The following is a 15,156-nucleotide window of genomic DNA, read 5'->3' on the forward strand; positions in this document are numbered from 1 at the left end:
CCACAAGCCAGCAGGTATCCAGGAGGCTACAGGGGTCACTGTATCACTGAGAGCAAACAGCCTGGGTCGGCTGATGGACCCCCAGTCAATTGTCTGCCACCACCTGGGAATTATCCCTTATCCTTTGACATCCAGTGACATGAACCAGGACTGAACCCGCAATCATAGAGCTAAGCCTGTTCTCAGGTGAGTGCCCTTAACCGTTGAGCCACTCAAAATGTGTGTTTGCAGCTGACGATGAGAATCAGCAGTGGCAGAGTCTCCTAGGCATACAGGACAGTTCAGATCACAAAGGCATAGTTAATGCACCACAGGAGAGATCTCCTGAAGATTGTGAGAGGATACAGAGATAAGGGCACTGGAAGTGAAAGGGTATGTAAGTCAAACCCAGCAAAGTAGAAAGATATCCACAGCCTTTCTCAAGCTAGAAACATTGGAGACAAGAAGACCAAAGCAGACTGGGGGGCTCAAGCACTGATCCCTGAGGTATTCCTCTAGGGAGAAGGTGGAGTAATAAGGGTGAACCACAACAACCAAGCGGAAGAAGTTGTCACAGAGGTACAGTAGAAGGAGAGGAAGGATTAAGCATAGTCTGAAGTTAGCAAGTTGGTGAGAAAGGGCAGGAGAATTGAGTAGCTGATTTGAACAGCAGGCAAAAAGCAGCGGAGATGCTGTATCAGGGAGAAATTCATTTTCTGTATTTTATGTGAGATGGAGAAGTCTGGAGAGGATGAAGCCAAGCTCTTGGTCAGGGGAGTGCACAGAAAGCAGTGAATCGGCTGAAGAAAGGGAGAAGAGAGATAGGGTGATGGTTCCAGGGGATAGGTACCAAGAGTAGGTGTCATGAGAATATGGTTGATGCAGCACTTCTTAAAGTCAAAGGGAAAACAGCATGAGAGTAGAGGTGCTAAAGGGCAAGGAAATGAAAGGCGGTACTGTAAGAGCGAGGGTCTGGAGGAGATGAGAGGGGTCGATCTCTAAAGCACAGGTGGGAGTCCTGTGATCCAGCACCAGAGGGCAGAGGTCAGAGTCAGAAAGGGCTGAAGGAGGAATGAGGGGGATGGAAGTGGGAGAATGAATTAGGGAGGAGGAATATACACTGCAAATAAGATTCTTGCCTTGTGCTGCTTTTTTTTTTTGCTAGATAACAAAAAAGGATAAAAAGGTATTCAGAGAAGACAAAAGTGATAGCTTCTGCTATCTTACTTTCTGTGTTGATTCCATTTTTATCATTTTAATTAACAGATTGCAGATAGACACAATGAGATTGAGAGATGCAGTTGGGTATAATTGACTTGGCACTTACCGACATGCACGATTGCTGACATATTCCACGTGGGGAACTGGGGGAGTCAGACCATGTCTCCCAGCTCAGAACAGATGCACAGAGAGTGCCATTAGTGAGCTTATTAACAAGCCTCTCTTGTTGTGTTCTTCTTCAGAATGTTCTTGAGTCCCGGTTACACCTGAGTTTTCCTCACTGGGTAACCGTGGCACCTGGTCTAGTTGGCTAACTAGAACAAATCGGCCCCCGAAGCTGAACACTTACACAACTCATGTGCTGCCTGCACATTGTTCACTGAGCTATGACAGAAGTAGAGTGCTTTCGAAGATTTGTGTGCTCTTATCTACTGCATGTGCTATTTTCAGTCTTTAAGCACAACTTTTTTTTACTTTTGCTAATTTGTTTACATTAAATGGCTAACAAATGCTGTATATTTTTAAGAATAATAATTGTGAAGCACATTCTCTGTATTTCAAATTAGTTTTGATCCATTTTCTTTTGTCTCTTGAAACATTATTAAAGTGCATAGCTGCTTTTTTAGCCTAGACCTCACTGGAAGTTTGCAAATACTGTAGATGAATAGCTTATAGTATATTAGTATAGTAATGATTTCATTCTTGATTCAAAGTTGTTATTAAACACATTTTTAAGTTTTACAGGTTCCAAATGACCAAATGTAACAAATATAACAGATGTAGGTGTGTGTTTAAAATATAAATTGTATTTGTAAATTTAACATATACTGTATTTGCACTTTTCTCTAAGCCCCCCCCCCCCCCCCCTTTTAAACTGGTGAAGTACTGTTATTTCCCACTTTGCCACTAGATCTGCTGAGCAGTGTTGCTGCTGGTGCAGAATAGCTACACAATTTTGTCACCCAAGAGGGCATTGGATGAAGTCAGTTCCCTCCTATGTATAAAGCACTTTGGGATCCTCTGGGTTGTAAAGGACTACACAAATACATGCAATGTTTAATATGATATTTTTTCAAACATTTTTAAAAATCTGTGTGATATACTGTACAGGTTTTAATTTTATTTGTGAGGATAAACATTGTTTTCAATCAATTAACCAAATATTAAAAAGAAATGAAAACATTGTGAACACACAGCTTTATTTCTTCTAAGCAAAGGCATACATTTGGTAAATGTTTTTTTTTTTTGCGAGATTCAAGTGTTGACAATTTTTTAAACCAAAACTTCTAACAAATTGCTTGTATTTCTTCGTATCAAAACAGCGATTTTCTTGGGATCGTTCCGCATGCCTTATGAAGAGATCAGAGACATCATCCTGCAAGTGGATGAGAAGAGATTGAGTGAATCCCTGATTCAGGTAAGATCCCAGCCGGTGTGTGTGTGTGGGTGTGTGTGTTTCGTGTGCACATTGTGAGTGTGCGTCTCGCCATCCTCTCTGACCTCGTTTCAAGATCAACTCCGCCTTCCCGACTCCAAGCAGTTCTGCTCCATTCAGAGACGAATGGGACCTCCATCCATCTGCCCACAATAGGTGGTCTGGGACACCGCTTGGCAAACACACACAGAAGCACACTCGCACTCACGCCGGCCGTTTCCTTTCAGGCAAGATTAATGATCTTCCTGGGAGCTGTTTTTGTTTCTCAGGAAGTGGTAATTACAAACAGAGCTGGCTGTTTGAGGTAGGGGTGCTTTCTGAAGAATGGGCGTTCCTGTGTTGGCCACAGCTAACGGTTTGATCTGTCAATTTATTGCCTTCCATTTGCTCTTTGCGTGCCTCTTCCCAAGCCATGTGTGACTGTCTTTCTCTAAATGAAACGGTGCTGTGTGTGTGGAGGGAGTAACGTGTTCCCTTGAAATTATTCAGCAGGGAAGCATGTCGGCGCAATAAGCTGAATACACACTCAGGAGCAAGACTAGTCAAATGGCTGATTGTACTGGGGAGTAGAAAATGAGAGGTACTATACAGTGCAGAATTGCAGTCAACATTTCTCTTAATGGCATGTAGAGAAGCTAGGCTAGATTGTTCCAATTAGGAATGCGGCAGCTAAAAATAAGTTTGTATCTCATTTATCTTCACGAGCCATCTCAAAAGTAGAGGCAGCCAGAGCTCCAGTAAACTTTCTTTGGCTTGTAATCTTCCAGTTCTCTGGGAAGCCGGAAGTGTTTTCAGATCCAGGACTTCACAGCGGGATTTAGAACCAAGCAACCCCCACGATCACACACATAAAAGTTAAAGAGCTAAAACCTTCCCATGTTTTCAAGGGTTTAGTTTGTGATCAGGTGCTTCATAGTAGTCAGTTTCTCATGCAGGTATGTCAGTGCTGGCACACGGAGATGTATTCCACACTTGTCCTCACTAACGTTATGTATATCTAAGTGTATCGATTTTGTTTCTGCTGTTTCCTTTCTTTGAGCTTTCGCAGCTGAGGGAGTGTAGTGATTTAGCAGTTCTGTGGCTGTGACACTGTGAGTCAATGATATGTCATCATCTCATACCACCCAAGAAAAGCAGCAGGCAGAGCAAATGGCCCCCCCTGCTGAGTGGTACAGACGTTGTAACATGTAATTCGTGTGAACTCCCCCGATTTATCACAATGCCTTTACAGCAGACACATTTATTAAAATGGATTTACAGCAGCCAAAAAGCAATTGGAAATCAAGGATATCATTTCTGTTTTTATGTGTGTTTTAGTTCAAAAGACTTCTACAGTACAGTATAAGGCAGACTGATCTGGAGCTTTATACACACATGCAGAATAGCACACACACACGTCTATTTATATTTCACAGTAGGTGATATGTTAAATTGATCATAAAAACCAGCCGGTAGTGAACTTAGACCTGAGTAGAGCCCAGAGCAGTGTTCTGGGCTGTAAATGTCAGTTGCTGGAGGGGAGGCGAGGAGCTTGTGAAGAACGAGGAGCAGGGCCAGGTGAGGTACTCGGGGCCGAGTCACCGGAGCTGGGGGCTGGTGTCTGGAGTTCACCGTGTGCGGCACCCTCAGTCCTGAGGGCCGAGAGAGTGGCAGGGGTCTTCATCCATAACAGGGAGTCACCCTTAGCGGGGAGGGGAAACGCATCATGACACTACAAGAGCAGGAACTGACAAGGAGCGGCTGCTGAGGAACCTGCAGCTCGTTTGGATGTCTGAAAGGAGATGTCTGAGCGGCCTGGCTGTCGAGTGAAACAGATTTTAAAAATGGAACAAGCCAGCACACTTTCTCATGGCAGCAAGCGCTTGAATGTAAACTCTGGAGCCTTGGTGATTTAGTTCTAGGTTTTTTTATTTAAGGGTACTGTTTTGCTGGTTCCAGGACTAATATCCAAGTGACATTTCCTGCCCCTACTTTATGAAACCACTCACAACAAAGTGTGATGATGTGATGACAAAGTGCCGTTACAGTCCGAATTATGTCAGGCTTTCAGCCTCAGGTAGTGATGTTAACACCAGAAAAGCCACAGGTGAAGATTGAAGCCCTGACGTTCATCAGGGTCTGTTTGTCAGAAGTCCCATAGCCAGGACTGGCTACACTAGGAATGAACCTCCACCAGAAAGGGGACAAGTTAGAGTAGCCAGGCAACCTTAACTTTCTTGTCTCTGGGACAAGGGAGCAAAGGTGTGTGTGGAGAGCAACAGAAAGATAAGCTGGGCAATTGTCCTCCAGCCCTGGGCAGTGAGGCAGCTGGTTTCTGTTGGCCACTGGAGCTTCTGTGGCTCTTAACCAGAGGCTACTGCTCGAGGAATGCTTTTGCTTTTGTATTGCACCTTCCATGATTGGAATGGAGGATTTAAAAATAAAAAAAGGGTGTCAAAAGTGCTGCCACTGACTTGTTTCATTTCCCTCTCTCCCCCTTAAAAATAATTTTCACACAGTCACATTTTGTTCATAGTCTCTGAGTTTTGTGACGTTTTAACAGTGACAGTTTAACAGTGCCACCCTCCTGTCATGTTCAGGGAAGAAGCTAGATGTCCTTGATAAGTTGGTCCGTGTGCTTGTTTTGATGTGCCCTTTGTGGACTCATCTCCGCCTCACGTATATTAAACTCGATTGGCTCCCCTTATCCTGTATTAGGCTTCATCACCGCCTGAATATGATTTACAGATGCCTGAACTCCAGAGCCATTTCGGCTCTCAGATTGAATATGTACCCACCAATTATTTTCCCACATCTAGAGCTGTGCAGTCCTACTGTTGAGACTCTGCTGTACAAATTCAATTCTGCCTGGGAACTCCATCACCATATCATCTCATTTCAGACAGAAATCCCTCACTCTATTTCCACTGAATTGCTCCACAAGTGCCTTTGATACCATTGCTCGTGTTCTAAATACTGGCCTGGATCTCAGCAGCATTTTCTTAAAATAGTAAACTAAACTTGTCAGTTTTTTTTTCTGTGTTTCATTATAAAAATCAGTTCACTCCATAACAAATATATTATTCTTGTATTTCTCAACAACCAACAATAACACTTAAATCAACTTTTTAAGACTTTTACTGTGTCTGCCTTCTAACATTTTTGCAATATGTGCCAAAACTAAAGAGAGTCAAACATTGGAAGAGAAAATGTTGGCTTAAAGTGTTGGCATGAACAGGCAGCTAGTTTGACTGTTTGATTGTCTGCTGTGGCAGGGCTGGCATTGGGAGCTCTGAGCAGAAGCGTGGAGCACATGTGGGCACATGTGTGAGAGGCAGGGGGTTCTGCAGCCATTGTGCTGGTGCCCAGGGCTCTCCTGCCCGTTCACAGCCTGGCAGTATCACACAGGAAATACAGAGGTCAAGCTCTGCTATTCATTATACTGAGGAAACAATGCCAACCTTCATTTTTATTTATTATCAGGCTTTACATACTTTTACTAAACTTTGAAGACTGCAGATGGGCCACCTGCCCGTTTCCTACAGTTGACATATTTGTGCTTTGTGTGTAGAGAAAAACGTTTAAATTTACCATACACTAACTTAGTTCTTCACAGAGAAGGTACTGCTCTCAGAGGTATGCCGTCCTTAGATGTTGTTCTGTGCTTCACTATTGCTTGAAGTGTTACACAAAGTGTAAGATGTCTATGATTTTCAAAACTTTTGGGATTGATCTCACATATTTATTTGAAATGTGGGAAAGATTTGTTAGAAGTTGGTTATTAATAAATTTCTCCCTTTAATCTGGTCTCTCAGGTTACATTGCACATTCCTGTGTTAATTAAGACTAGAACAGTAGAATGGCCACAACCATTCCCATTGAGTGGTAAGTCCGTTGTAACTGATTGATTGAAATAGTCTCATCTACTCACATGCAGGAAGGAGGTAATTGGAGATGCAGTCAATTATTTCAACAAATCGTTCACAAAGTCATCCTATCAAGGTAGTGTTTAAAAGTATCTGCAGGTTATTTGTTAGGTGTTTCAAATACTTTTCATATACAAAGCATTTTGTAGAATGACAGTACTTGCAACCACATTTTTAAAGCATTTGAAAGTACTTTTGAATTTCATGTCCTTGTGAAAAGTGTTTGACCCAGGTCTGTTTTCCAGCTTCAGAGAATGTGTGTTATATAGGAGGGTTTTAATGGGCATTGATGACCATTAATACATGACATGTTCCACGAACAATTCATATGCATAACTATCCATAACTTTGTATAAAACCGCAATTAGAGATGACTTTTTTAGCATAGGCTTTTTCAAAGTGTTGTTTGCATTACTAGCCCAGTTACAGTATGTTACAGATTGAAAATCACTGAAATTGGTGAGATGGCCCCGTTACAGGGTTTTTGTTAACAGTTTTGTAATTTATCTTTATGTTAGAAAAACGGAACTTATTCCTGTAAAGACAGTCCCAATATAAGACAGTCTATATCATGGGATTTTTTTCCTGCACATTTATAATTTTTGGTATCATTATTGCTGCTGTTGTGTAAAAGCTGAACTGATCCTCACACAAGTCTCTTAGGACTCAAAAATACACAAATGCTAGAAAATGGTACAGTTAGAAACAGATGTAATGTAAAGAAAGCTACTTACAACCAGCAACTAGTATGAGTCATTTATAAGGGTTTGATAATAGATTCTTTAGACAGACCCCCACCTACAATTTTTTTATTACCTTAAAAGGATAAGGAAAGGATTTGTCACTGATAGAATTGTCGTACCGCTATTTGCCTTGGAAGTGTGTGCTGAAAGCCCAGGAACACGCCTGTGCGTGTTGTAGATGTCCACAGGAGAGAGACTGATTCACTGCTGTTAGTGACAAGTCAGTCTCTACCTGCTGTCAATCAAATGGCTGTAGTCTTCAGTCAATGGAGTATAATTGTATAAATAAATTATATGCTCAAAAAGGCGGAATGAGAAGACTTAAGACAGTTCCATCTCCCGTAGTGTCATGATTATACAAAGAGCTAATTAATATTCATACCCATAATTCTTTGTGAGTGCCACAGTAATCTCCCATCATAGCCTGGAAGGGTGGTCCTTTTTACATATCTGCTTGTAAAAAATTCTTTGGTGTCATATTAGGATGAAATCAACCTTTGCAGACAAATTGTGAACTTGCCAGTCTTGTGCAGATGTAATCCTGTGTGTATGACTTGGATTTCATTTTGAAAAGCAGAGGAGCTGAAGCAGGCCTGGTTTGGGTGTGCTCCTGGAGAATTCGGTTACCTGCTGAAGTAAAGGGGATGAGCGATGTTGGGACCGATGCCAGGCACAGTTACCTGACGTGCATTTCACAAAGTCTCCTTAAAGACATTTTCTAAAGAAAGAGGGGAAAGGCACCTAATCTCAACCAAACCAGACTGTACAATCTTCAGGCATTCTTTGTTATTTTATATTTATGTATTTTCTGTGGCGTGATTTCAAGTCCCATCTCAGAGCATGAATGTGTTATTAGATCATTCAAAACATGGCAGAGAAGATGGATTTGCAAACTCAGGCACAGCAAAATCCCATACAGGCCTTTCATAATAATGATTGGCCAGATATCAACTGTTTGATATAGAGCCACAGTAAGCAAACCTTTTAGGGGAAAAATAACAAAAGTGCTTTCTGTTAACTGCAGTTCCAGTTTGTTATTCATTTGTCAGCTTGCAGTGTTTTTATCTTTCTGAACATTAGCACATCCTTTGTGTTCTTATTGTTAGCGCATCAATTTTCTGATTAATGTGATACAGTTGATTTGTTGTCTTGTGTCTTAGTCTTGAGTCAGAGAACAGAAACTCGAATGACGCGTCCATGTGATCCGCTGGATGAATTAGTGTCTTTTTCTGTGCCATCCTATACATCCTTGGTCTTACCAAGGAGCCAGTGGTCTCTTATTCTGCAGCACACTGGCCTTAGACAGCAGAGACCTGGAGTGGGAGGAGGTGGTATCTAATTAGCAAAGGAAAAATGTTTTCATGGAAGAAGAAAGGCTTAGTGGGTACAAGTGCCTTTCTGTAGGTCAATCGCTCTTCAGAATTATCTACTCGGTTACCTTTTCCTTTGTATCCTCTCGTACCTAATTCTCTTCATCCTTTTTACTTTTTTCTTTTTCTGAACTTTGCCGAGCGTTAGAGAGGGACGGACATAAAAAGGCATAAATACTAAATATTTAAGAACTGTTGTCTGTGGTAGGGCAGCCATTTGGTGTGGACCTGGGTACGTATTTCACTGAATATTAGATTAGTACACTTTTAAACTTTCATGCTGGGCAATTTATTTAATATCATGCTTCATTTTTCTTATTTGTTTGTGATGAATAAAGAGAAAAAATGAAGATCTACTGTATATTAAAATACCCGAGACCTTAAAAGTATTTTAAGAATACTTAGAATTGAACCATGTTTTTTTATTTTTGTACGGCTTTCTTTCCCCACCCTTTGGAGATTGAATCCAGGGATCCCCGAATTTGCATGACAGAAAAGAAGACGTTTTTGCAGGCCTGCCAGTTTCTCACACAGCACTTACACTCAGCCTAAAATCCAATTTGCCACATTACTGCCATGCATTCATTACATCTGCTTGCATTTATTAATGGAAAAGCTGGGACAATAGCAGGGTCCTTTGGGGGCTTGTATACAGTGTTAGAGCCAGCACAATTAATGCTTTTTTCCTGTTTCTAAACTTCTTGTTGACGTGGGTCAGATGTTGTGTTTTTGGCAATTTCTGAAGCCTTAATGATTGCTTTTGAGTTGCTAAAAAAACTTAGAACAAGACCCCCGTGCTATGTTGAGGTATGGACTTCAGAGAGTATAGCTATCCCTGCATTCCAAACTCGTTTCCCACTCCTTTATGCTGTACCTTTTGTATGTTATACAGTATAATAAATAAGATTTGGCAGCAAACTATAATAGATATTCATGATTTTTTTTCTAATGCTGTGAAAATTACCACTCTTGTGAATAATAGACATTGTTTGCTGACTTCAGACCCAGTATATATTTATTAAACAAAGTCTGTGTCATTGCTTGTTTACTCTTTCTTCTTGAAATAAATGAACATAAGCATGCTTTTCTTCCATTTACCTGAGGGTGGCTTATTTCTGTGCTTTTGTGTATTTAAGCACTTCTATTAGTATGACTTTGTTTTTGGTTTTCAGCATTCTGATCTTTAAAACCAGAAAGCAAAGAAAAAAAGACATCCCAGCTCTGCTTTTCCTTTAACCCTTCAGCTGTCTCTCAGCACACTGTCCTTCCAGCAGATGTTTGTCCAAGTGGTCTTGACATAAAATGAGAGGACTGACATCATTTCTGTCCACTATGGTCAGTGAGCACAAAATACTTTTGTTTCCCTCTCGCCTCCTTTCAGAGACCTGCTGAGGATGCTGCCAGTCACACACCTGCTATCTTTCTGGTGTTTCTCTTTTCCTTTTTTCCATTACAAGTCCTTCTCTAGCAGTCATAATTGGCATGCAGCGGAGAGTCTGCCTGTGCAGAATTGCAGTTTCTTCCTTCTGTCTCTGTTCAAAGGAATTCTGAACTTCATAGTTATGAACTTGATTTATTTATTGATCGTCTCAGCAGTCTGAAGCCAACCAAGGTAATGTTTTAGACCTGGCCTATGTCAGACAGGACTCGGCTAATTTTTTCTTTTCTGTTCTTTGTTTGCTTTTCCCTGTTCTGGGTACTTTTCTTTTCTGTGGCTACATTTAGCTTGTTACCTGTTAGCAAAAGCCTCCGGGATAAGGATATCCAGTGCATATTTTGACATTTTAGATGGCACAATTAGGAACTAGTGTGTAAAACTAAAGTCCCGATGCCTAGCAGTAAGAAGTCTCTTGAGGCAGGCATTAGTCACAGTAAAACATGTCTTTTTACAACCTTTTTTTCAATTTCAACTTTCATACACAAGCTACGGATGTGCATTGTGCCATTTAAAGAACCAGCCAAAGAAATGATCAGACTTGCTTGTTTTATCTTCACAACACAAAACTGCTGCTCCGCAGAGCAACTTGTTAAGCTACCCATCGTCCGCAACTTATTTGGTCGTGTTTTTTTCTGTTTTTTTTTTTAATTCCTCTTCTTTTAAACTATGTCTTGTTTAATTTAGTTGTGTTCCATTCTTTCCTTATTTCTTGGGGGGGGGGCATTTTTTAATGAAATAAAGCAAGAAAACAAAAACTGCATATTTCCTCCACCTCAGAGAAAAGAACCCACACCTCCCCCCCATCCCTCTCAGGGGTTTCAACATAAGGACCCCTAAAACACGACCAAGCAGTCTCCGGGGAGCCCCCCTGCTGCCCCTGCCTCTGCAGCAGCTCTGCAGGTCCCCACAGTCCTCCCACTGGCACATTGTTTCCTTGCAGTTGAAGGCACTTGTTTTTCTTGTAATTGGAAAGTGAACTTGAGGTGGAATGATGGGTGATAGAATACTCTCCAGCCAAATCCTCTTGGCATCCCCTGAGTGTGGGTGGTAGATTAGGCAGCGTAAGTGGACTTGGCGAGAGGACGCAAATGGACCAGAGTCATTTTTATTCCCTGTTTCTCGTTTGAAAGTCATTTAGACCATGATGCTCTAAGTCCTGCAGTATTCTCCAGTGCTCCAGCGCTCTCATATGGCCTGGGAGCTGGGATGAAAGATGATTAAATGAATGTGTGAGTCCCTGGGGGAGCCCGGCCACTGTGAGGCGCTGTGGTGCACTGATATCCCAACCAGCAATGTTAGCACACTCTGAGCTCCTGACACTAGATCTAACCTAGCAGGCTATGAGCCCTTAACACTCATGCTTGCCTGACAGCACTGTGCATTTTTCCAACACTTCGACACTCACATTTGCCATGGGTGCTAGGATGATTTTTTTTTAAAGAAAACTAGTGGAGCTTTTCTTTCCACTGCTCACCCTGTAAATGGTTGAATGAAAGTAAAGGGAATGACAAGAGCTGTGGTTGCTTTCTGCCTTTTATGTTATTTGTATTCATTGCTTGTTTGCAGTAACCATATGTGTGTAATTCATGACAAAAATGAGCCGATGGAGTTGCCGGGCAAAATTGTGAGACCTATTGGTCTCATTATACTTTTATTGGGACAAATTCAGGTTTTCCCATATCAGCACTTCCAGCACTTTCCAGTTGAATGTCGTGTGAGAGAAATTAGCCAAGGATACACTTGGAAAATTACAAAGCTTGATTTTTTTTCTTTTGGTTGCATACGGTATGTCCCATTCTTTTCTTAATTCCGTGTATAGTTCAATGTCACATACTGTATATTATGGACTTGAATTATGGCTTTTTTTTTCTATGCATCCGGATAATTTGAAGATAAGAATGGTTATATTAGCCTATGTAACTGATTTTCTTTTTCAGTAGCTAATCAATCAGATAATCATATCCAACCATTTCTTCACGACGTTCTTTGTGAGGAAGGTCCTTCAGTTCTTGGTTTTAAGTACATTTCCCTGTAGCTTCCACTTGTGATTTTTAATTCATGTTTCGCTGCTGATTGACACCCCCTGGGTGGAGCTGGGACAGGATGTTCAAAATACCTCTGAGTGTTCTGAATACTTGACTGAGCAACCAAGAGTGGATCTGGCTGCACTCTCTGGACTGATTCCGTTGTAGCAGTATTTATTCGTGACCGAAATAATTTTGAAGTAACCATTCAAAACCTTCAACTGTAAAGCGCTTCTTCCTCTGTTTCCCAGCTAATGCAGAAACAAATCCAGTGCTCTTCTGGAGAAATTGCAGCTTTTACACCACTGATGGACATGTTTCCTGTGACTCGCAGTGACTCTATATCAAAGAGTTGCACAGTGAGTTTTTGCCTTGTGTTGCTCTCAAGGCTCAGAGGAGAAAACTGTCTTTCAAACATAATTCCTTAGTTTTAAGAAGTAATTAAAACATGAGGTGTCTTGCAAAAGTCATGTGAAGCTGTAAGAACAGAATGAGTGTGGTGTACAATATATCTGAGGGTAGATCAAAGGGTAGAATCCACTGCTGTTGCAGATACTAGAAATGAACATACTTCTGTCAACAATTACACTTTTCATTGTGTAGGTAGACCTTTTGCAGCTGGAAAAATAAAACAAGCATCTTGCTGTGATCCCTTTTTTATTTTATAAAGCACGTTTGTTTAATGATATCATTAAGCACTAGTTTAGTACTGTAAATACACAGTGTATTTACTGAATATGTGTGTATACAATGAACATAAGACTGACAGATTTTGACTGACTTCTTTCCATTAACATTTCTAGAAATGACTTAAAACTTTGCTTAAAGCTGGTCATAATTCAAAGAGAGGATGGAAAAGTTTCATTTTTGAATTCTTCAGCATGTTGCTAAAAAAGTTTCACATGCACTCAGATAATCCATGAATAGAGCTTTATGTCCTAATTATGTAGAAAGTATGCAGTGCATTCTTTAATAGCCCTCCCTATAGACAATCATTCTTCAAAAGCAGCTTTGAAAAGGAAATATAGGAATAAAAAATGTGCACTTTAGAAAGTGAAAATTCAAAGAAAGCACTGGAAATATGCAATTCGCTGTTTTTTAAAAAAATTGATTTAAATTTAGATTTTAGACCTTGTGTTTAACCTTTTTTTTCTTCTTTTTAAGTTCAGGTTCTTTGCTTTTTTATTCAGTGAGACATAATCCCTGGTTGACTGCAATTCTAAGTGGTTCAAGATGCAAGGATTTATATGGCTGTTTATTGCATAATGAAGCTTCGTCTTGAGTGTTGACATGCAAGATGCCCTGCAGACAGCTGACAGGAAGAGAGTACCCGCCATGGGCACTCATTCCCCAAGACAGGCATGTTGTATTACACTGTACATTGCATTCAGACTGAAATAGAGCACTAAGTGATGTGTGTTCTGACTGGAAGATATTCTTAGTATGACAAAAAGAGTTTTTTGTTGTCGTCTGTGTATGGATCTCTACGGTGTTTGCTTATGATCCCAATAACATTCATTATTGTTGCTTGATTAATAGTAACAGTTGTACTTCTAGGAGTAAGTATTAATTATAGGTTTTGTATTACTATGTTTATACATGCGTGTACTGTAGTTTAATGGGCTTTGCATTTCTTCACAGTGAAAATTCACGCACTCTGCATTCATACAGCAAAATATCTCTTTAAAAAATTAAATATGCTGTTCTAAACCTTTTTACACCTGTATCCGTGTGTGAAAGACCAGGGTTTTAGTCCTCTGTCACCTAAAAAACAACTTTTTTTCAGACAGCCAGAAGAACAAAATTTGGAAAGATGATAATATTTGTTTCAGAGCTGACAGAAAAAAAAAACTTAATGGCTGTAGGAAATGCAAAAAGAAGTAGTCTTCGGAGACACACACAAGTGTCCTCCAGGAAATGACTGCAGTGATTTGATGGTGTGATTTGGAACAAAGCGGCTGACACCTCACAGGTGATGGCAGCCATGCTAACGCAACCAGGGCCCCCATGGTCTGACTTCCCTTGCCTGCCTGTAAGTGGAAGCGCTGCGGAGCCGTCCTCAATGAGGCCTGTCATTACTGTGTTGTGTAGTGGTCCTTGCCTTCCCAGGGTTCCATGCACTGTCATCGGGTGCAACTGAAAGCCCTTTGCGTTTTCACCCCTGCTTCCTTCCGTTGTTTATCCTATGTGTCAATCAGATCGGATCTGTTGCCATTGCTTTGTGGCACATACATATTCATACCTGCTCGTTACCTGCCGCGCTCGTTGGCTGGGCTCCATGTCTCTTAAGAGCCTGTGTTCCTCGCTGCGACATCAGCCGGGAAGGCTGGGGCTGGCATATTGTTTGCACATCATTTGCATGGCCGGAAAATGTGATAAGAATTGCACAGCACTGACGCGGAGTTGGTCCTTAAACCTGACAGGTTGGTGCCATTAGAGTTAATATTGGTTTGATGACATACTGTACTGTAGCATGGTGGTGCACTTTCACATTTAATGCTATTTTGCAAACTTGTGCGAGCTCAGAATTAGTTGGGGCTCAATTAACAGGACCAGCCAATGCAACTTCTCCAACCCCCATTCTCCAGCACCATGACTGCCGCAGTAAAGGGTCCCCAGGAGAGTTCTGGAGACCTCATGAAATCTGGGGAGGCTCCAAAGCTGAGAAGCCCTGTTGTGTTTTAAAACCTGGTGATGAAACTGATAACTATTACTGTACCTATAATAAGTCTGCAATTAGTCTGAAAAGCCTTTTAAAAATAATGAGTGCAGTGTTTCGTTTTTAGTTTTGGTTCAGTGCAGAATGTGTAACAGTGACCAATTTATTTGTTGGAAGTGTCCAGCAGTGGGAAAAACTGCAACTGCCCAGTGGAAAGAATGACAGCAGCTGCATTAAATAATATGCAGCTGTAATGGTCTTATAAATGTATGACAGGATGGGAATGCCTCTTACCTCTAATCCTCACCGTTACACACGAACCACTTCATGTCGTATCTGCACAGACGAAACAGAGAAAGCTTGGCTATAACTCTAAAGTAAA

General features: G+C 41.1%; 1 protein-coding gene across 9 annotated transcripts in view; it reads left to right on the forward strand.

The window, feature by feature from the left end:
* The window catches only part of diaph2 (diaphanous-related formin 2), a 491,250-nt gene that overhangs the window by 287,648 nt on the left and 188,446 nt on the right, over window positions 1–15,156 (forward strand). For all 9 annotated transcript variants that reach the window (XM_015351699.2, XM_015351694.2, XM_069193808.1 and 6 more), the window contains one exon: window positions 2,523–2,617. In XM_015351699.2, the coding sequence (XP_015207185.1) occupies window positions 2,523–2,617 (95 nt within the window). The remainder of the gene's footprint in view (window positions 1–2,522; window positions 2,618–15,156) is intronic.

This window comes from Lepisosteus oculatus, chromosome 8 (genome assembly GCF_040954835.1).
Source record: "Lepisosteus oculatus isolate fLepOcu1 chromosome 8, fLepOcu1.hap2, whole genome shotgun sequence".
Taxonomy (NCBI): Eukaryota; Metazoa; Chordata; class Actinopteri; order Semionotiformes; family Lepisosteidae; genus Lepisosteus; species Lepisosteus oculatus.